The 21,923-nt window shown below is 47.4% G+C and overlaps 1 protein-coding gene across 3 annotated transcripts in view; it reads left to right on the top strand.

Annotated features, from left to right (window-relative positions):
- Positions 1 to 21,923, top strand: part of LOC118217383 (glucagon receptor-like) — a 45,664-nt gene that overhangs the window by 16,775 nt on the left and 6,966 nt on the right. Inside the window, exons 1-10 of one of the 3 annotated variants that reach the window (XM_035399342.1) lie at positions 12,284 to 12,345; positions 14,284 to 14,406; positions 15,893 to 15,989; positions 16,605 to 16,712; positions 16,921 to 17,015; positions 17,331 to 17,437; positions 18,321 to 18,486; positions 18,651 to 18,810; positions 19,317 to 19,377; positions 20,815 to 20,884. In XM_035399342.1, the coding sequence (XP_035255233.1) occupies positions 14,356 to 14,406; positions 15,893 to 15,989; positions 16,605 to 16,712; positions 16,921 to 17,015; positions 17,331 to 17,437; positions 18,321 to 18,486; positions 18,651 to 18,810; positions 19,317 to 19,377; positions 20,815 to 20,884 (915 nt within the window). In that variant the 5' untranslated portion in view covers positions 12,284 to 12,345; positions 14,284 to 14,355. Of the gene's footprint in view, positions 1 to 12,283; positions 12,346 to 12,572; positions 12,594 to 14,283; positions 14,407 to 15,892; positions 15,990 to 16,604; positions 16,713 to 16,920; positions 17,016 to 17,330; positions 17,438 to 18,320; positions 18,487 to 18,650; positions 18,811 to 19,316; positions 19,378 to 20,814; positions 20,885 to 21,923 lie in introns of those variants that run through there. The other 2 variants (XM_035399341.1, XM_035399340.1) reach the window with 2 other exon arrangements.

Below are 21,923 nucleotides of genomic sequence, written 5' to 3' on the forward strand. Positions count from 1 at the left end.
CTGTGTTCCACCTAATGAGACGTGAAAATGTGTTCTCTCCAAGGGCAATGAAGTCAAAGGAAGTCAGGGGATTATTCTTAGTTCTGTTTCATGTTGCAAAATGTTGGCGAGACTTTGTTGGCCCTGGGTGCGATGTCCCCTCCGGGGGACGCGGGCAGACGGGCCGCTGCCGGTGTCCGCGTTCGGCGAGCGTGCCAACCGGCCGCCGGACGGACAGCAGAACCCGTGTCCAGGTCTCGGCTGATTGGCTCCCGCTGGAACGAACGGAGACAGTGTCTGTTTTGGCGATAAAAATGTTCCCGCTTCGTGTAACAGTGCCCCGCGGCAGTGCTTTCACACAGCGGCCCAGTGCAGACGGCCACTTAAACAAGTGACATATTAACATATACAGCATTTTATCAACCCCCCCGGCCGCCCCCCCCCGCCCCCCCCCCCAACAACTCACTTGAATCACCGTCTGTGCCTCCCGCTACTGTGCCAACTGTACCCGTCTGGCAGGAACTCTCCCGCGAAAAGCTTACGCACTCCTCTCGTGCTCTTTCCTGCCAGCCAGCGAATATGTTACACGGAGGCCACGCAGAACTACTGGAGAGGACTAGCGTCAGCTTCGGGGAGGGCGCCTCTCTTCCCGATGGCCACGGACAGCCCGAGGCCCCGCGGGCGCGTCAGTGGGCGGAGCCAGTGTAGCGGTAACCTGGGAAACCCGTTGCCAGCTTGCCCATCCCACTTTGTGCAGTGCTGTCTGTAAGCTGGAACCTCCTACACTGACAGTAGGAACACATACGGAGGGGGGTAATGGTCCATCATGCAGATAATTCCACACAGACAAACATCTCTGAGCAGCACCCCTTGGGCTAACTTTTGATATGTGTGTGCGTGTGCGCGTGCTTGCCCATCCCACTTCTGGGACTCCTGGCCATGGTCACCTGGTGGCGATAACCAAGGCTTTTTAGCCGCGACTGTTCAGGCCTGGCTTCCTTAGTGCACCGCCGCTGGCTGGACCATAGCCTGAAGCCTTTGGTGGGAATCGAATGTCTTATCACATGAAACATGTTACGTTCAGTTAATACATGAAAGCGAAAATAACTGTCAGATTCATTTTATTCGGATGTATTCCTTGTGATTTTGACTGAATAATTTGAGGTTTTGTTTTTTGAAAGTATGATCAAGTGTGGACTTTCTGCACTTCTAGTGAGAAGGATCAGGTGTTTCATTCACAGGGAATTTGTTAACATGTTGGGTTTTAGAGTGCGGCTTGGTTAGGCTGCAGGATTGAGGTTCTAGTTTTTTTGAATAAGACTTTGGTAAGGTAAGACTGATGTCTTGGTTGTTAGAGTAGGGCTTAGATATGGCACATGGCTGGTTTTTATGATGGGGAAGGAAGTCGCTCTTGTGCAGTTTTAGAATGGAACTGTTGTTCCTAGATGGTGTGTGTGTGTGCGTGTGTGTTTGTATTTGTGTGTGTGTGCCTGTCTGTGTGTACAGAGGGATTCTTACGTTTCAGTGTCTGTGGTTTTGATGAGCACATTTGACAGGACTTTGTGAAGTGCTGTCTGTAAGCTGGAACCTCCTACGCTGACAGTAGGAACACATACGGAGGGGGGTAATGGTCCATCATGCAGATAATTCCACACAGACAAACATCTCTGAGCAGCACGCCTTGGGCTAACTTTTGATATGTGTGTGTGTGTGTGTGTGTGTGCGCGTGCGTGTGTGTGTCTGTGTGTGCCTATGCCCACATTTTGGGGGACCCCGACGGAGACCAAATACTATCTGTTAGTGTTGAATTAACACTGTTAGAAATTGGGTGAAATATATATATGTATAGAACGTCTTCATAAAAAACAGAATGAAATGGATGAGATGGGGAGCGAGGGAGACGAAGGAAGAAAGAAAGAAAGAAAGAATGGCACACGTGTGAGAGAGCCGTGATGGAGGCTCTGCTTCTCTCTTTCTGTCCCTGTGCGACGTGCACTTCTGCGCGGTGGCCTTTGCCTGGTTCCTCCTCTCACTGTCTCTTCATCTTTTTATCTCTTTATCGCTGTCTCATCCTCTCCCTACCTCTCTCTCTCTCTCATTCTCTCCCTACCTTTCTCTCTCCCTATCTGTGTCTCTCTCTCTCTCTCTCTCTCAAATTCAAATTCAAATAAGCTTTATTGGCATGGTAAGGGTACACTTACATTGCCAAAGCATACACTGACGTGACAAACATAACAGATAGGCAATGACAATTTAACTACAATAAACAGAACAAATATAAAAATCCGGTTATGCAGCACCCAGACGGTCTCCGCAGCACAGACTCTCCACGGTAACCAGGTGCTCAGCTCCTGTATTACTTCCCAAATGCAGTTTATGAATATTAATGAACAGTCGCGGCCGCAGGTGGGGAATATTTACTGCCGCTGGTGTCGTCCTTGGCCATGTTCCTCCATCAATATTGATGGGACATCTTGAAATGGAATGTTTGAATGTAAACTGTCGAGAGAAATATCACTTAATACCGAGCCGAGCCTCTTTGTCGGTGCGTAGAGTCAGTGGCGCTTTGTTTCTGTCGTCATGGCGATTAGGGGAACCAGATCCTGGGTCTGTCCTGTGTTAAAGCATTTTTGGCGGCTCAGCGAAGCCTGAATCGGCTCATAACCGCGCCTCCACCATAATAACAAAAACGGTGTATTCCTTTCTGCTCTCTGCCGTAGGCCTGTGATTACCGCACCCTGCGAAGAGCTCGCTCTAAATGAGCAAACGCTGCGTCTCAGAAGGGTGAAGTTTGCACGTAGGAACCGAGACGGCGGCGATCGAAACGTGCGATTAAGAGGACCGAGAGGAAGGAAAACAGGAAGCGCCGTTATCTGTGGAAATATAGAAACAAAACAATAAAAGGAAAGTAAAAACTGGCCCCATTTCAGTTCTGCCCTGTCTGCTCGTCTCTCCTTCTCATGATTCCGCCCTCTCCGCTGACCTAACTTGAGCCCCCCCCCCCCCCCCCCCCCCCAGCACAGAGACCCCCCCCCCCCCCGTACTCCGCAGAGTAAGTGGTCCCTGGTGTCGATGATCCCACCCGTGCAGTGCTCACTAGCGTGGTCCGTGTCGTGGTCCGTGCGATTCTTCCCGATTTACACCCTGGGGATCCGCCCCTCTGGGAGGGGAATCGTGCCGCAGAAGACCCCCGTTCCCTCTGTGCCAGACCCGCGGGTGGCAGGAGGGACGGTGGCGTCGTTTGGGCACCCCGTTGGACATTTTCAACCAAAGGGAATCCGATGCCGCGTCTCCAGAGATTTCGCCGAGATGCACTCGTTCTTCCGACCACTTTTTCGAAAACTCTTTTCCTCGTCCTCGGGCGAAAGACCCGGAGTCAAGTGGAGGGACGCTGGCTGTGAGAGAGAACGAGGCTGGCTGTTCTTTTCTGCAGCCTTGCCCGTGTTCAGCGCGGCGTGCCCGTGTTCAGCGCGGTGTTCCCGTGTTCAGCGCGGCGTTCCCGTGTTCAGCGCTGCGTTCCCGTGTTCAGCACTGCGGCACACGGGCGCTGAAGCACGCGGGCGGGGGAGCGGCGAGCGTTAAGGCGCTCGCGAGCGCACCGACGCGCACGCTCGTATCGACAGAGTGAGTTCCCCGGGCCTCGTAATGATCCCCAGGCTGCGCTGGGAACGGCTGCCTGACCTCGCCGTGAACCTGCGGCTTCCGCCCTCTGAGCAGAAAAAAAGAAGAAAAATAGCGCTTCGCTGGGCTTCCTCACGGCGGCCCGATGCGTCCGTTTGCCCCCCCCATCACGCTTCAGAACGCACGGACCGCAAAGGCTGAGCACCCCCGGGGGGAGCTTCCTAAACACTATACGTTAAAGTTATGCAAAGTTATACGAAATAAGGAGTGGATTTTTGATAGACATAAAAAATATTGCGCATTTGTTAGGATTTACATCTGCTCGCATATTGTATTCGCAAGGTTATGTTTGAGCGTATGCAAAATTATTATTATTATTATTATATATTGCAAACTATCCACAAATGTCTGAATGTGACCATTTCCGACAGCTCGGCATCGACCTCTGATCTTTATGTAATTATATATCGGCATATGTAATATTTTCATAAGATATGCAGGATGAATATATGCAATTAATACGTGTTTAGATGATGTATTTCACTGAATTCAACTGTAGAAACTGGACTCCCCCAAACACATTTCATTTTTCACAGTCAGTGAAGTTTGCAGCAGAGTTACTGTCTTGCTGCAGTTAGGGATGCAAATTTTGTGCAGTTATTTCAATCGATCGTCGGCACCCATTAATCAATTAATAACGATTTACTGATAAGCTTAAAATCTACCATATGGCCAATAAAAATGACTCAAAATAGGCCTACCAATGGATTACTGGTATATCTCAGAAAGATTTAAGACGTGTTCCAACGATCATTAGAACAGGATTGCGCAATTGTGCATTAAAGCCATAATGGCGAAAATAATAATAATAAAATAATAATAATACGAACATGGAATCACCTGAGGAATCTGCCCAGGGGAGAAGTGCCTCAGACATTTTTATTGCAGGCTGGCCGAACTGCCATCGAGACGGAGGCAAAATGTGTTGCTTATAAATGCTGCTTATTAGGCTAATGCTTAACTTTGTAATAAGGAAACGAACCCACTTTAGTTGTTTTTTTTTTCTCTCTGTCTGACAACACATTGTAGCCGCTAATGCGGTCTTGTGATAAAAAGAACACATTGGTCTGTACAATTGTGCGATTTGTATTCTGTAGTGCAAGCGGTAGGCCGTTCGTTTAGAAAAGTTGTAGCAAATTCACAGCCTTGGAAAGTAGGGCTCTTGACGTGCAGCAACAAAAAAAGGTGAGGCCTAACATGGAATGAAGTGCCAGGATATACCCCCCAACAAAAGACCACGAGTAGGCAGTATATTCCTGAGGGCTGTAATGTATGGCTGTAACATGAGAAACATAGGTTATAGGCCTATGCCATTGCCTACTTAGTACCAAAGCATTTTTGTTAAGGAATGTGAGCATGTCTTTGTGCTCTGGGATAATTCTGGTGCGCGGTCTGCGGAAGGTGAGACTGGCCTCTGAGTAGACAATGTTTCAGGGATGGACAGATAGCATTTTGCTAATGCTGCAGGTCGAGGGAAATGGTGACTCTGGCTTTCCACCAGCCGAGGAGATTTGTGCCTAACGACGGAGAGGCGTCTTTCTAATCTAAAATCTGATCACCGGCGTTAGTCATTGAAGTGGTATACTGATATTTAACTGTTTAACCAATAAAATTAATCTATCATCAGCATTCTTATTGCGATTAACAGTTGGCTGAAAGAGGAAGCGGAGAGGAAGTCTGACTGCGCGTGTCTGTGTGTGTGCGTGCGTGTATGTGCATGTGCGTGTGTGTACGTGCGTCTATGTGTGTTTATGTGTGCGTGCTTGCGTGTGCGTATGCTTGTGTATGTGTGCGTGTATGTGCGTGTGTGTGTGTGTATTATTTTTGTCAGGGAGTCTGGGACTGAGTTAAACACCAACAGCAGATTAAATGAGCGGCTTGTAAGGGTCCTTTAGAGTTATGGCTATGGAGAGGTCTGTCTGGGATAATTGCAGGGGTATTGAACGCTTGAACACTGCGATTGCACTAACAGCTCTGTTTTACGTGTGGATTATCTCTTCAGTAATGCGCTGGAGTGGATGCGACATTGTTCATTATTCTACTCGCTGTAGGTTTGGCTCTGCCTTGTGTGTGTGTGTGTGTGTCTTTGTGTCTTCGTACCTGCATGTGTGTGCATGCATGCGTGTGTGTGTGTGTGTGTGTGTGTGTGTGTGTGTGTGTGTATGTCTTTGTGTCTTCGTACCTGCATGTGTGTGCATGCATGCATGCATGTGTGTGTGTGTGTTTGTGTGTATGTGTGTGTATGTGTGTGTGTGTGTGTGTGTGTTCATTTCACTTGTTTTATCAATCTTTGAAAACAGAAACCAATCAATTGCATTCAATTCAATTTAGTACACAAAATGAATTGCAGTGTCCTACACTGGTTAGGGAACTAGCCTTGTAATAGAAAGGTTGCAGGTTCAATTCCTAACTAGGACACTGCTGCAGTACCCTTGTGCAAGGCATTTAACGTGAATTGCTTCAGTATATATCCAGCTGTATTAATGGATACTATGTACGAAATGCTAAAGTTGTGTGAGTCACTGTGGATAAGAGTGTCTGCTAAATGGCAGTAATGTGATGTGGTGACTTTATTGAAAACAGAATTGCCCCCAATTCTGCTGTTGGTCCTGGGGGGGGGGGGGGAGGCAAATTGTTTGGTTCATCATTGGTCATCTTAGGTTGTGTGAGCAGGAATGGGTTGCCTGGAGCGATGGTGTGTCAGAGAGAGCCGTGGCTGTTTTTAGTTTCGCTGTGGAGGTCTGTCAGACAGACACGCTGGCCAGAATCCTCTCCACAGACACTTCTGGCCACAGATCCATTTATCCACAGCTTAATGATTCTCATCTCTGGTGCAATGATTAAAGAATTAAAAAGCGTTTCTGGGAAAGGTGTGACTAAGGGAGATTCAAAGCCTCTCTCTCTCTCTCTCTCTCTCTCTCTCTCACACACAATCTCTCTCTCTCTCTCTCTCTCTCTCTCACACACACACAATCTCTCTTTCTCTCTCTCTCTCTCTCTCACTCACATTCACACGCGTGCACGTGTCAGCAATGTAGAATGGGGTGCAGCGTGCAGGATGGACGGGGTACACACAGGATATGGAAATGAGGCTACTTGGGGGGGGAGGTTTCGAGAACCCTATCTGGCACCCAACCGGGACCCCGCCCTGTCTCACTGTGTCCCGGCAGAGCTTCCGCAGCACCGGGGAGCAGGTTCGAGACGTGAGGAACGCAGTCGCAGCCTCCGATCTCCGCCTCGCCTCCTTATCAAACCTGCCACTCATTACAGTCCCCCAGCCCAGCCCACGCCGTGCTTCAACAAATTAATGCCTCAGTTCATTTCAATTCAATTCAGTTCAGTTCAATTTTCTTTATTGGCATGGCGTATTTTAACATGCATATCGCCAAGGCGTACTGTTGGTGTGACGCTTCACAGGAAAATGATGATAATAGCAGTAATCATGAAACATAATAATGAAGCAATAAAACAAAAAAAAAACAATGGATTATTTATAAAATTGAAATACTGTATGTATGAACTGATAAACAGTGGTGGGTATGGATCACCGCTGTCTCTTTGGCTGTGTCAGGAAGCTACACTGCGTGATATACAGCAGTGATTCTCTCATTCTCTCCCTCTTTCTTTCTCTTGCTCTCTGCAGTGTACACGCACACACACACACACACACACACACACACACAAACACACACACATGCACATGTATGTACAGTATGTATGTGTGCATATTTCACTGCAGGGGTCGTGCACTTTGCAGGTGCTTTGAAGAAAAATATCTTTCTCTGCTGTGACCCCGCGTAGATAGATGATAATCATTGTGGTTTATAGCTGTTGCCGTCTGTGTGGCCTTAAACGGTACTCTCTGCATTCCTGCCCCACAACTGCCTCTCTGCCCCCTCTAACCCCCCCACCCCCAGCCCAGCCCAGCCCGTGAGCCTCCTTCCTGGTAGCCTGAAAAATCACAGCCTCGTGTCTCCACTGTCTCAGGGTTTGGGGAGGGTGGTGTTAAATGACTCAGAATGTTCAGATCGAATGTTGGAGGTTCAGCTCTGCTTTGGCCTCGTGCTGGGCACTTCCTGTGGAAAGCTCCTTGCATCCTGCGGTCTGAACGGACTGTCCAGCGCGACGGGAGAAACGTACCATAGATCCATCTGGGTAAGAGTGTGCTTCCTCTGCCAAGAATGCCAATAAGAGGATAGGTGATGTCATCAGGCAGTGACAGATATGAGGACACTCAGAGAGAAAGCATCTACAAAGACATAATAGCACACAAGGACGTCTGTGGTTGTTTGTGCGCGCGTGTGTGTGTGTGTGTGTGTGAGAGAGAGATAGACAGAGTGAGAGTGAGAGCACTTTTGAGCGTCCTCGAGAGAAGGTTTCCTCACATTGATGGGTTGGAAATGGATCTGTATTTAAATAGAGATCTATTTTTCAGCTTTTATCTATGCTTTGTCAGTGTTTTATCAGCACGCTAAATCAACACACCCGCACACGCACGCACGCACACACACACGCACGCACGCACGCACGCACGCACACACACACACACACACACACCTACGCACGCACGCACACACACGCACGCACGCACGCACGCACAGAGTGGCACCATCATGTTCTCTGCATTCACTTGGTCACTGGCGTCTCAGACACGGCTATTTGGCAGTTTTGCTCCCTCGTTGAAGGCTGGTCTCAGGTATTCAGCAGGAAGGTTATAGGTGTGAACCCAAAGGAGTTAGGAGCACACATCTGCACACTAAAGCCTGCATTTCGGTGGTTCACATTTCCCGTGGTGTTTGACTGCTTTGTAATATTCCTTTTCTGGATGCTTCCCTGCTACAAACCACATAAGGTGTACAGTATTACAGGATTACTTACTCCACTGATGCCTGTAATGCATTTGCACTCATTTCCCTCTCTCTCTCTCTCTCTCTCTCTCTCTCTCTCTCTCTCTCCCTTAGTCTCTCTCTCTCTTGCTGTCAGTCATTGTGAGATCGGGTCAATCAGAGGCTGCGGTTACATTTGTGAGTTTGCTGCCCTCTCGTTGCTCCGTGGCCGCTGTCCGGTAACACTCAGCTCTAATTAAAACTCCGGGAACCCAAGATTTAGGGGCCGATGCGTTCTTAAGGACCTCGTTAAATGAATTGGCAGATTTAATGTACCCTTTGAGAAGACATGAAGCGACCAGCAGGGCCTGTTGTCTGTGTTTTGGGGAGATTAGACAGGCCACAGTCTTACTATTAATAGTTTTTTTTCTACTACGAAAGGCCTCATTGAAGCTGACCTGCGCCTCATACCTCACAGTGCATAATACATTGTAGGGTCCATTTAGGTCAACATATTATAATTATGTTCATTTTGAGAACTAATAATTCATTTTGAATGTTGAATAGTACGTATGTTTAATATTGAATGTAAAATAAAAATAGTAATTGGAATGTATTATAGGTTTATGTGCGCATTTCTGTTTCGAATGGGACTGTTTGCCCTGAAAATATGACGGTCCAAGTACTGGTGAATGTCCAGGTAGTACTGGATTAGGTTTGATACGACTGCATAAATAGCATGGCACGACCGTTATTGTTACCAGTATTGTTATCATTATAGTTCTCATCGATCACTAATCTTGGTCACTAATTTGGCTGTGTGCTTATATTCCCTATTGACCGTACTGTCGGATTTTTCTGTCCTCGGCTGACCACATTTTGGAGCCCGGTTAATGAGTGGTCCTTCTGAACTGAGGAATGGACTCTCTGACTGTGCCTCTCAGCGAATCGGGTTTAAAGGTTGACCTAGCTGTCTGGCGGGAAAGCCCTCGTTGTGCCCACTTCTGTCTGGTTAATGATTGAGCCAGCCCTGCGCCAGCTGGCTAATGGCGTGAGTAGGGCAATGTGTTAAGGAGCTGAACATTGTGTGTGTGTGCGGATGGTTAAATGTGTCTGTCTGTCTGTCTGTCTGTCTGCATTTCTTATATCCTGCATACCATTCACTGCTGTGAAGTGGAGAGTCATTGGCTGTGTGACAAAGGCAGTGTTTCATGCAGGCACACTCTAGTCAGCTGTATGAGGGATACTCTTGTGTCTGTGTGTGTGTGTGTGTCTGTCTGTCTGTCTGCATTTTGTACCTATATCCTGCATACCATTTGCTGCTGTGAAGTGGAGAGTCATTGGCTGTGTGACAAAGGCAGTGTTTCATGCAGGCACGCTCTAGTCAGCTGTATGAGGGATACTCTTGTGTCTGTGTCTGTCTGTCTGTCTGTCTCTCTGCATTTCGTATATCCTGCATACCATTCACTGCTGTGAAGTGGAGAGTTATTGGCTGTGTGACAAAGGCAGTGTTTCATGCAGGCGTGCTCTAGTCAGCTGTATGAGGGATACTCTTGTGTCTGTGTGTCTGTCTGTCTGTCTGTCTGTCTGCATTTTGTACCTATATCCTGCATACCATTTGCTGCTGTGAAGTGGAGAGTTATTGGCTGTGTGACAAAGGCAGTGTTTCATGCAGGCATGCTCTGGTCAGCTGTATGAGGGATACTCTTGTGTCTGTGTGTGTGTGTCTGTCTGTCTGTCTGTCGGCATTTTGTACCTATATCCTGCATACCATTTGCTGCTGTGAAGTGGAGAGTCATTGGCTGTGTGACAAAGGCAGTGTTTCATGCAGGCATGCTCTAGTCAGCTGTATGAGGGATACTCTTGTGTCTGTGTGTGTGTGTGTGTCTGTCTGTCTGTCTGCATTTTGTACCTATATCCTGCATACCATTTGCTGCTGTGAAGTGGAGAGTCATTGGCTGTGTGACAAAGGCAGTGTTTCATGCAGGCACACTCTAGTCAGCTGTATGAGGGATACTCTTGTGTCTGTGTGTGTGTGTCTGTCTGTCTGTCTGTCGGCATTTTGTACCTATATCCTGCATACCATTTGCTGCTGTGAAGTGGAGAGTCATTGGCTGTGTGACAAAGGCAGTGTTTCATGCAGGCACGCTCTAGTCAGCTGTATGAGCGATACTCTTCCTTAGCCCCACCGCTAGCTGCTGATAGCCTAGCATAGCACGTGCTTTGATGAGGCTCTGCATTCTTGCGCCCTGGCAGGGGATGTCGCGTTCTGGGCATCACCTTAGCCCCCCACCCCCACCCCAGGCCTGGAGGAGTGTGTGGTTTCAGGCAGGCGCCACTCACACATTTTGTGTACCCCCCCGGGGATAGAGGAGAGGCGCGAGGGGAGGGGGAGAGACAGGTTTTTATTTTTACTGTCGGTGCATCGCTGCGGTCGTTTCCGCACCAGATCCAGCGCTAACTCAGGGGCCTTTCCTGACCCACTTTTCTTTCTTCGCTTCTCCGACATAGGTACAGTTCGGAGAACGCGAAGGTCTGCAGCGCAGTCGGCGGTAAATTCTCGCGTCTCGCCTTTCGCGTCTGGCGTCTGGCGCGGTGGCCTCTGTCAGCTTTTTTTTTTTTTTTTGGCTGTTACGGTGGTTTCGGCTGTCGTCCTGGTCTACCAATGCTCCTTTCGGTTCCAGCAAACAAACTCTGTCTCAATTAGGGTCATTGAGTACATGTAATTAAGTTTAAGTTTTTCAGCATTGCTATACTGGATTTTAACACAGCAGCGGAGAGTGGGGGGCCAAATCTAACTTGGGGTAAAATGTCACACAGACTTTTTGGGAGGATGGATCGAGCTTGAACAATGTGTTTGAGGTTGAACATGTGGAATTACCATCTCCTTGTCTCCAACGAACGGCAGGAGAGTTCTATAAATATTTCGGGAGATATTGCCAAAAGTATGCAAATTAATTAATTTATTTTTTTTCTACCGGAAGTTTTTTTCGGCTACTGTATGTACGTCAAGGAATCCAAATGTATGTAATCAGTTTACAGTCAGTATGTAGACAGTCATTTAGTGACTAACAGATTGCTTGCTGGGATTGCTAGCCTGGCAAAAGTACAGACTTAAAGACGGGGATAAACCTAACAGGGTCGTTAGCCTGTTGTCAGTAGACTGTTGATTAACCAATAGATTGGATTTGTTCAACTCAGACCTGATCTTCGTAAATGGCTTTAGCTTTAGGCTACGTGGTGACGTGACATCGACTTATACAGCTGCTTGGATCGAAAAGACGTTAGGCGGGAACCAGAGAATTATGTGCAGTCTTGTGCTAGATTTTCACCGGTATACACCACAAAACGTGTGTGTGTTTTGTGTGTGTGTGTGTGTACTGTATGTGTGGGTGTGTGCATGTGGGTGTGTGTGTAGGTGTGTTGTGTGTGTGCCCCAAATGTAATCAAAAAATAGATTAAAGACTGTTTGTATCAAATGGCATGTAATTGTATTGAATGACCTTACTTTGTGTTAACTTTTTAAGCTATTAAGACTGTTAGCTGTACCCCTCCCTGTTTTAGTTCATTACCCCACCCACAGGGTAAAAGCATTTCACTCTCAGTGCACTTGGGTCAGATTGCTAGAGCATGTTATGTCCTTGAAACTTAGCCTATTTGTGGTGCGTAATCGTGGCCAAGGGATGTACGTTGTTTGTATTTTAAAAAATGATTAATCTATCTCAGAATCGAGCCAAATACGAAAACCGTTAGTTATGTCCCCGCTCTCCCCCACTTCAGAATCAGGGTTGAGAACCCCTTGTGCAGTGGTTCGGGACCTGGTCTTGCACCCCAGAAGCCTCAAAGGTTCAAATCCCAGGTGGGATACTGCTGTTGCGCCCTGACGCAAACTTGAAAAATTCAAAATGAAGGAAGTTTTCTTTCTATTGTTTATCCTTTTACAAACAAAACTGAGCGTGCCAGTTGAGAGACTGGAACAGAATGGAATCTGAAACGTTTTTTGCCAAAAATGTTTCCATGGTAAAGGGGTTTTTTGCAGAAACGTTTCAGATTTCGTTCTGTTCTCCAACTTCGGCTGAAGGGGTTTGGGTGTGCAACAACGCGGAGGTGAGTAGCCATTGCTGGTGGAGACACACACATATACACTCACACGCGCACACACACCAACACGCGTGCATATATAAAGCACAAATACAGACACACTCTTACACAAACAAGCATGTACACACACACACACATAGTGAGTGGATCTTTGTGAAAACTGTTTGGCGGACAGGCAGAATGCTCTCGCTCTTTGCGTCACTGACTGTTAGGATGTTTTCACATTACTCCCTCTCATTTTTTGCGTAGTGTCTCTTTGCCTGTACAGTGCGTTGGAGCTCTTTCACACACATTACTCTCACACTGTGCTAACCAGGCCTTGCGCAACTCGCCTGTGGGGACTGAGTGCAGGTGTGCAGCACACTGAGACAGGACTGTAGCACTGATGCACTGAGGTACTGACACACTGTTGTTCTACAACACTGAGCGACAGTAGTGTCCTGCTGCAGTACTGACACACTGCTGCTCTATAACACTGAGCGACAGTAGTGTCCAGCTGCAGTACTGACACACTGTTGTTCTACAACACTGAGCGACAGTAGTGTCCAGCTGCAGTACTGACACACTGTTGTTCTACAACACTGAGTGACAGTAGTGTCCTGCTGCAGTACTGACACACTGCTGCTCTATAACACTGAGCGACAGTAGTGTCCAGCTGCAGTACTGACACACTGCTGCTCTATAACACTGAGCGACAGTAGTGTCCAGCTGCAGTACTGACGCACTGCTGCTCTATAACACTGAGCGATAGTAGTGTCCAGCTGCAGTACTGACGCACTGCTGCTCTATAACACTGAGCGACAGTAGTGTCCAGCTGCAGTACTGACACACTGCTTCTCTATAACACAGAGAGACGGTTGGTGTGCATGGAAACACTGCGTTAAAGAGAAAAGCACAGAGATCACATGTGGGCCTCTCTTCATAAGGCAGTTGTACCCAGAGGCCTGTTCCTCTTTGCATTAACAGGGTGAATATAAACATATTCATGGGCTCTTTACCAAACTGTCACCCTGTAGTTACTGAGTCAGACCAGTGACCGCTCATGTACTTTGTCCACCCAGCTTTTGTGCTATATACTGTAGAAAGTGTAAGTAATAAAAAAAACTTTAAAATATATATATTTTTTTAACTCTTAAAAAGTTTTTACAACGCAACAAGGTGCACTATGTACAGGAGTCTAAATGTGTGTTATGAGTGTTGTGATCTTAGCTTGTGGTGTGATCTTATGCTTTTCTAAGATGCCTTGATGGTGATAAATGATTGTGATGATGAAGATTATGGAAGTAATAATGTAATAGGCTAAAGAACAGAAGCATAAAACCAGTATGGTGATAGGATGTGCTGTAAGGTGCCATGTGTAGGCAGCCTGGATAATAACAGTACTGTGCTGTTGGCTTGCAGTCAGCCCAGGACTTTAAAAGTCTGGCAACACAAGACAGATCTGAGGCAGGAAGGGTGCCTGTGGAACCCAAACAGGGGGTGGAAGTGAGGTAGAAACGGTCAATCTCCTGTTATCCTGTGTGTGTGTAGAAAGTGCTGATATCTCTCTCCTCCTATCCCCCCCTCCCCCTTTCTGTCTCCCTCTCTCTCTCTCTCTCTCTCTCTCTCTCTCTCTCTCTCTCTCTCTCTCTCTCTCTCTCTCTCTCTCTCTCCCCTTCTTCTTCCCCACATTCTGAATCCTCTCTCCTTCTCTCAGGTGGTGTGGTGAGTCCAGGTGAGCCCCCTTATGTGGTGGCTCCTCTCTCGGCGTGGGCTGCAGGAATAAGGGATGTCACAGGTGTTCCTCCTGACCCTGCTCACGCTCTCCGCCAGCATCCAGGTTAGAGCACACACACACACACACACACACACACACACCCACACATACAGTACACACACACACCACACCTACACACACACACACAACACACCTACACACACACACCCACACATACAGTACACACACACACACACCACACTTACACACACACCCACACATACACACACGCACACACCCACACATACAGTACACACACACACACCACACCTACACACACACACACAACACACCTACACACACACACCCACACATACAGTACACACTCACACACACCACACTTACACACACACCCACACATACACACACGCACACACCCACACATACAGTACACACACACACACCACACCTACACACACACGTATGCACACACACACACACGTACACACACACAACACACCTACACACACACGCACACACCCACACATACAGTACACACACACACACCACACCTACACATACACCCACACATACAGTATACACACACACACGCACACCACACCTACACACACACGCACACACACACACACACACACACACACACGCAGCGCTGCTGCTTTACGTTGTACACGGCGTAGATTTTCCCTCTTTGCTCTGAAACACTACGTTGTGTCTTTGCTGATTTCCATTTTCTTTTCTTTCTTTCTCTTGTCCCCGTCAGTCTCCATTATGTGCGGATGTTTTTGTTATTTTGCGCAGATATTTTGGCTTGGGCGTGGCGTGTGGGAGCTGCTGAGCACGCGCGTTCCTTCACGGTCCACACGACCGTCAGCATTCCTGTTAATCCGTGTTTTTCGGGGACCCCGCAAACAGAGATAGCGTTTTTAACCCGGTGCGACGGCGCTGAATCTTTTGTTGAATGTCCTCACGACGGCAAAACAAAAACAGCGTTACGGGAACGTTGCGGGGGAATCCTCGGGGAGGCTGTGGGGGATCTGCCTCCCTTTCCCTCCAGCATATTCTGTGGAAGTGCATTCCAGCGACTGAGGCGAGATGAATCACAAACTGTTTATACTCAAGCCATTGAAACAGTATGTCCTGTGTACACATTCTGCCGGGAGCTCTGGAAGTCCAGAGCACTGAAACACAAGGCCCTGAACCTCAGAGGCTCTGTGGGCAAGCTTTTCATCATCCTCGCAGTCCAAACAAAGACTTAGTATTATTCACAGAGATCTAAATACAAGAAGTGGTGTGGGGCAGAGCCCTGGGCTTGCGGAATCCGAGCTGAGAGATTTGAAGGACCGACAACAGAGCCGAACTCTGGCGTGCGATTCTTCCCCTCCTTCAGCGCATTCTGTTTTTAGTGTGTTATGACCTCAGCGTTGTGATCCTGCGTGGGTATTTTTCTTTCTTTTTTTTTACTGCGCCAGGTTTTGTTATGAAACCAATTTTAATCTGTCCTTGGCGCCCTGATGTGGTTTAAAGATGGTAAAGTGGGCGGTCCCTATCACGCTTCTTTAACAGTTGTGGGAAACGCTCTCCCCCGCAGGTCCACCATGCCACAATCCTGAAGACGTTGATGGAAAGATGGGGGATGTACAGGGACGAGTGCAACCACAACATCAGCAGGGAGCCCCTCCCCACCGGTGAGCTTCCCTGTGACCTCATCTGCCGTCACATCTCTGACTGTCTTTTCGCCGGCTCTGAAATCATAGATCGTGAGGGCGTAGGCCGTGATGTCATTTTAACCTCCGCCCTCTCGTTCAGCTGTCAGAGCTCAGCATGAAAAGGCATGTGTTTAATTTAAGCATAAATGGCTTTCGAAGGTCTTTTTAGGACAGACTTTGGAGTGTTCAGTAGTGGCAGTACCTCAAAGTCTAGCGAGGTGTTTGAAAGGAGGAGATTTGCAGTGAAAACTCCTGTGCATGGAGTATGTGTCTCCTGCACCAGCTAGGAGCATTTACAGTATAACAGTGTAACATATATTGTGTAACAGAACTTTTGTCTCTCAGGTTTGGTGTGTAACAGAACCTCTGTTTGATGTGTAATAGAACGTTTGTCTCAGGTTTGGTGTGTGACAGAACTTTTGTCTCTCAGGTTTGGTGTACATAACAGAACTTTTGTCTGTCAGGTTTGGTGTGTAACAGAATTTTTGTCTCTCAGGTTTGGTGTGTGACAGAACTTTTGTCTCTCAGGTTTGGTGTACATAACAGAACTTTTGTCTGTCAGGTTTGGTGTGTAACAGAATTTTTGTCTCTCAGGTTTGGTGTGTAACAGAACTTTTGATCGGTATGCCTGCTGGCCCGATGGTCTTCCCAACTCCACTGTCAGCGTGTCCTGCCCCTGGTACCTGCCATGGCATCACAAAGGTGCGTGTATCTTTTATATTTATTTGTGTGTGAGTGTGTGTGCGTGTGTGTGTGCGTGTGTGTATGTGTGTGTGTGTGAGTGTGTGCATGTGCACGCATGTGCGTGCGTGTGTATGTGTGAGTATGTGTGTGTGTGTGTGCGTGTGCGCGTGTGTAGTGTATCAGTTATATGGTTCTGTACATTGCACTGCGTGTTTGTGTGTTTCAGTCCAATATGGCTTTGTGCATCGGGAGTGCGACTGGAGTGGACAGTGGGTTCCGCAGAAGAACGCCAGCGAGTGCGGGGAGGACGACCCGGAACAGGTGAGACACATTCAGGTGTCAGGGTGTAACTTAGGGTCCACCATTTTGGGCTTAATGTGATTCTTTAGAATGTGACCTCGTAATCATTTACAGTTGCTTGTCAATTTCAAATCAGGAGTGGTTAACCTTTATCCTCCGCATCATAATAATCATTGCCATGTCCAGTGTGAATCTGTGAGCTGTTATTGTATAACAGAGTGATTTAGATATGTTGAGCTCCAAAGTCAGATCCATAGGCGAGGTGTGAGTGGTGATTACCGTGTCATGGTCTGTGTGTGCGTGTGCGTGTGCGTTTGTATGTGTATGTTTTTGCAGAACCAGTATGGGAGAATCCTAAGTAACGTCCGAGCCATGTACACGGTGGGCTACTCCTTGTCCCTTGGAGCTTTAGTTCTGGCACTTGGGATCCTGGTGGCCTTCAGGTAAGAGTCACTCAGTGGAGACAGAACAAGGGAGAGAGGTGGGGAATGAGTGAAGCAAGAGAGCAAGAGATTAATATCGGGAATCCAGCAAAACCTGACCCTTCTGGAGCAGTACTGTCGTACCTTGGCCCTGGCAGTCCATTTGGACAAGACTTAGATATTATTAATCCCCAGACAAAGGCCAGATGTCTACTTCTTTCTGGGAGGATGTACTCTGCAAAGGCCTGCTAGTCACGCCATCAGTAGAAATGGCTGAACTCCAGCACATTTGAGGGCTTTTGAAATGGAAAAAGGTGTAGAGATTTAAAAAAAAAAACACACCATGCATATTTTGCATAACATGTATAAATCTTGCTGCCTGAGAAAGATTTGCCTGCAAAATATTTGATGGTGTTCTCCGGCCAAATTTTCTACTCGGCAACAGGATACAGTACCCACTCTGAAAAAAGTGAGACTTCAGAACAGGGCTACATTCAAATCAAAGGTTTACATTTGGGAATATGTCAAAAACTTTACACGTATACTTTCTTAAGTCAGTGTGAGCTGGGGAGGTTGAAACGGATGGTTATTTGCCAGTATCCTTTTCTAAACATGAGAAGAAAATTTACTTCTCCAAATTCTCAAGGAAGGCGACACAATTTACACTGCCAGCAATCTACAAAAAAACCGTAGCTTCTGCTAGCAGGAGAGGCCGTGTGTAACAGAAGAGCTGACAACTAAATATGTTACTGGGCAGCCTGTTATAAACAACTTTCTTGTTAAATCATTTTGGTAATGGGGAGCACAGTAGCACTCCCAAACTTTATGTGAAACTCCAGGTGTAGGTGGGTTAACAGTAGTAGCCCGCCCCCACCCCTTTGATCGAAGGCCCCGTTCCTGACAGGAAACTCCACTGCATGCGGAACAACATCCACATGAACCTGTTCGCCTCCTTCATCCTGCTGGCGCTGTCCATCCTGGTCAAAGACGCGCTGCTGGACATGCCCTCGCTGAACATCATGCAGGACATCGCCCCGGACTACGAGGTGGAGCAGCTGAGCAGCAACAAGGTGTGCCGAGCTCCCGCGGTCTACTGAGCTCCCGCAGAGAGTCCGGCCAGCAGGGGGAGCGAGAGAGCACTGGCGTGATGCACAGAATTGACAGTGATGGCAGAGCTCCTCCTTTAGACCCCCACCTTATCCTTGTTTCCTTTGCGTTTGCGTCTTTCTTCCAGACGGCCATTGGATGCCGTGTTGCCGTGGTGCTGATGCAGTACGGCGTCATGGCCAACAACTATTGGCTGTTGGTGGAGGGCATCTACTTGCACAACCTGCTTGTGGTGGCTGTCTTCAATGAGAGGAACTACTTCAACATCTACTTGTGCATAGGCTGGGGTCAGTGTGTGTGCATGTGTGTGTGTGTGCGTGCATGTGTGTGTGTTTGTATGTGACTATGTGTGCATGTGTGTGTGCTTATCTGTGTGTGTGTGAGTGTGTGTTTGTATGTGTCTGCGTGTGTGTGTGCGTGCGTGTATTTGTATGTGTGTTTGTGCGCATTTGTATGAGAGTGAGTGTGTGTGTGTGTGTGCGTTCATGTGTGTGTCTGCGTGTGTGTACGTGTGTGTGTGTGCACGCGCACGTCTGTGTGTGTGAGTGTGTGTGCATGTGTGTGTACATACACTTACTGATTCAGAGGCAGGAGCAATAGAAACTTGCCACTGATCAGGAGAGAGTGATGGGGAGAGTAGGAGATGAAAAGTAGAATGGTTACACTAGCTCTGAAAGAGGGCAGAGGAAAGGGGTGGGGGAAAATGGCCCTGAATGAGGAGAAGAAGGGAGAGAGGGATGGAAGGACGTGATTGGTCTCGTGCCAGTGTCCCAGTGTCTCTTCTGTCTCACAGGTACTCCGCTGATATTCCTGTTGCCATGGGTGACGGTGAAATACCTGTATGAAAACGAGGAGTAAGTGTTGTGATTGAGTGAGCATCCCTATTTTATGCACGGATAATGTGTGCAGGCTGATGAGTTGCCACGGATACGTGCCTGCTTTGCTTATAATACTATGATGTAATGTGGCATTTGCCCTGGCCTGCTGAATCCCAGTAGCTACGGTGATCATGGGGCTCTTAGTCATCGACTTCTGTATTTTTATATTTTTAAAAACTGACTGGAGTCAAACTGCCTATAAATCCTCCCAGCTCTAGACGAAAGATTTAGGAGTTTACGTTGGTACAGTGGACATAGCGGTGATTTTTTTTATTATGGCTGCTGCTGCTAATGCTGTAAAATAGCATGTCAACAGCTATGAGATGAAGGTTCATGTAAAATCTTCCAATAACGATTTAGCGCTGAATAAATATGCTATTTTCCATGTCCCAGTTTTCAGGTCAACTATTCTTTGAAGTCCAAACATAATAATATAAGTAATAGATGGAAGTTATGTGTAACAGGAGCTCTGATGCCAGTCATGGGTGATTTAGCATGAGATATGATATGCTAATGTTGCCTGTAATTTCTTGGAAACCGAACATGGTGAAAACGCAAAGGCCATTGTACTGCTTCTAAATTCATGTCGAATTACTGGAAAAATTACGGCCGTCAGCCAGACCCTTTATGGCGAACAAGCGCTAGGCTTTTTATAACATGTACTGTATATATACAAATGGCACACGTTATACGTCATGCAGCTGGTAATTCAGTTGGACAAAAGCAGTACAGATATATTCTGCCATGCTAAAGCAATTGTCATATATATATATGTGGATTTGTTCTTCAATAAAAGGCCCATTTGAAGATGTCTACTATGGGTGTGACGGTGACAGGGGCAAGGGATAAAGCATATTTAAAATGCTGGCAATGAAAAGTTGATAAAGACTGTCTGCAGAAAAAGACTGCCTAATGTGTGTATTATCACTGACCACCAAAGCCGTGTCTATGTCCTTTCACCTCCCCTACCACCAAGTGCAGAAGCAGCATCTGTGTTCCTCTTTACCGTATTGGCTGGTGAAGCAGAGCCCATGGTCTTCTCTTTACCGTATTGGCTGGTGAAGCAGAGCCCGTGGTCTTCTCTTTACCGTATTGGCTGGTGAAGAAGAGCCTGTGTTCTTCTGTTTACCGTATTGGCTGGTGAAGCAGAGCCTGTGTTCTTCTCTTTGCCGTATTGGCTGGTGAAGCAGAGCCTGTGTTCTTCTCTTTGCCGTATTGGCTGGTGAAGCAGAGCCCGTGTTCTTCTCTTTACCGTATTGGCTGGTGAAGCAGAGCCTGTGTTCTTCTCTTTGCCGTATTGGCTGGTGAAGAGGAGCCTGTGTTCTTCTCTTTGCCGTATTGGCTGGTGAAGCAGAGCCTGTGTTCTTCTCTTTGCCGTATTGGCTGGTGAAGCAGCTTCTGTTTGCTCTCCAGGTGCTGGGAACGGAACATCAACATGGGATACTGGTGGATCATCCGCTGCCCCATACTGCTGGTGGTCCTGGTGAGAGCCTCAGCAGACTCCTCCCTCTCTCTCAGACTGAACTGCATCAGGGATCAATTGGCATCAATTGTAAAGTGCTTTTGGATAAAAGCGCTATATAAATGCAGTCCATTTACCATTTAACTGTATGTATATATGATGATATTTTTTACCACCCTTTGTGTTGGCTTGTTTTAAAGCAAAAATAATGTAAAGACAGGAAGAAGATTACAAAAAAAAGTGCCATTACAGTAAAATATAATAATGGAAGAAACTATCTAGCGTTCCCTTTCTCCCAGATCACATTAAAAACAAAGCGCAAGCTTTCTGTCTGCGTCTGGCCGCCTCCCCCCCTCCCTGAGTATCGCCGCGGCGACGGCGCATAAATTAAATGCTCGTGTACGTGGCGGACGGCGGAGGTGAGCTGGCGGGGTTATCTCGCCGTGTTCCGTCCCTTGTCCTCGGGCCTACGTGCTCCCTGCAACACCGGGTTACACAACGGCCAGTCCCCCCCCCCCCCCCCCCCCCCCCCTCCCCCCGTGACCTCTAATTAATGCCGCTGTCAGAGGCCTTTGACTGGTGGCTTCACATCACAGTCAGAGCGCACATAAACATATATCTATAAACTGTACGTTAAGTATGTAAAGTGAGACTTTTTGCGAAGGATGCATTTCATAGCCTCTGCGAAGTCTGCGTACCTTAGTGGGGGGAAAAAAAATCTTTAAATCTTTCTTCTCCGTCTTTTCATCTGGTATAAAGTTCTGCTTGTCTGTCTGGAGACGTGATCCCTTTCACCGCTGCCCCCACGCCCACTCCCTCGCCCCTTCTTGCCCTCGAAGTTTAGTACTCTTTGCTTTCAAAGCTCTTAAATGTATACGGAAGTATACTCAGCACATAATAGCAATAGTGAACACTGCATCAGCAGCCATGATGCTGATGAAGATTAATTATTGTTATTTTTATTATTACTGTTATTACCTATCAGGTCTCTGTGGAAGTGATCCTTGGGTATGGCCCTGATTACGTGCATGCATGTGGGAGCTCAGAAGCGCACGGAAAC

The sequence above is a fragment of the Anguilla anguilla genome, chromosome 17, assembly GCF_013347855.1.
Source record: "Anguilla anguilla isolate fAngAng1 chromosome 17, fAngAng1.pri, whole genome shotgun sequence".
Classification (NCBI taxonomy): domain Eukaryota; kingdom Metazoa; phylum Chordata; class Actinopteri; order Anguilliformes; family Anguillidae; genus Anguilla; species Anguilla anguilla.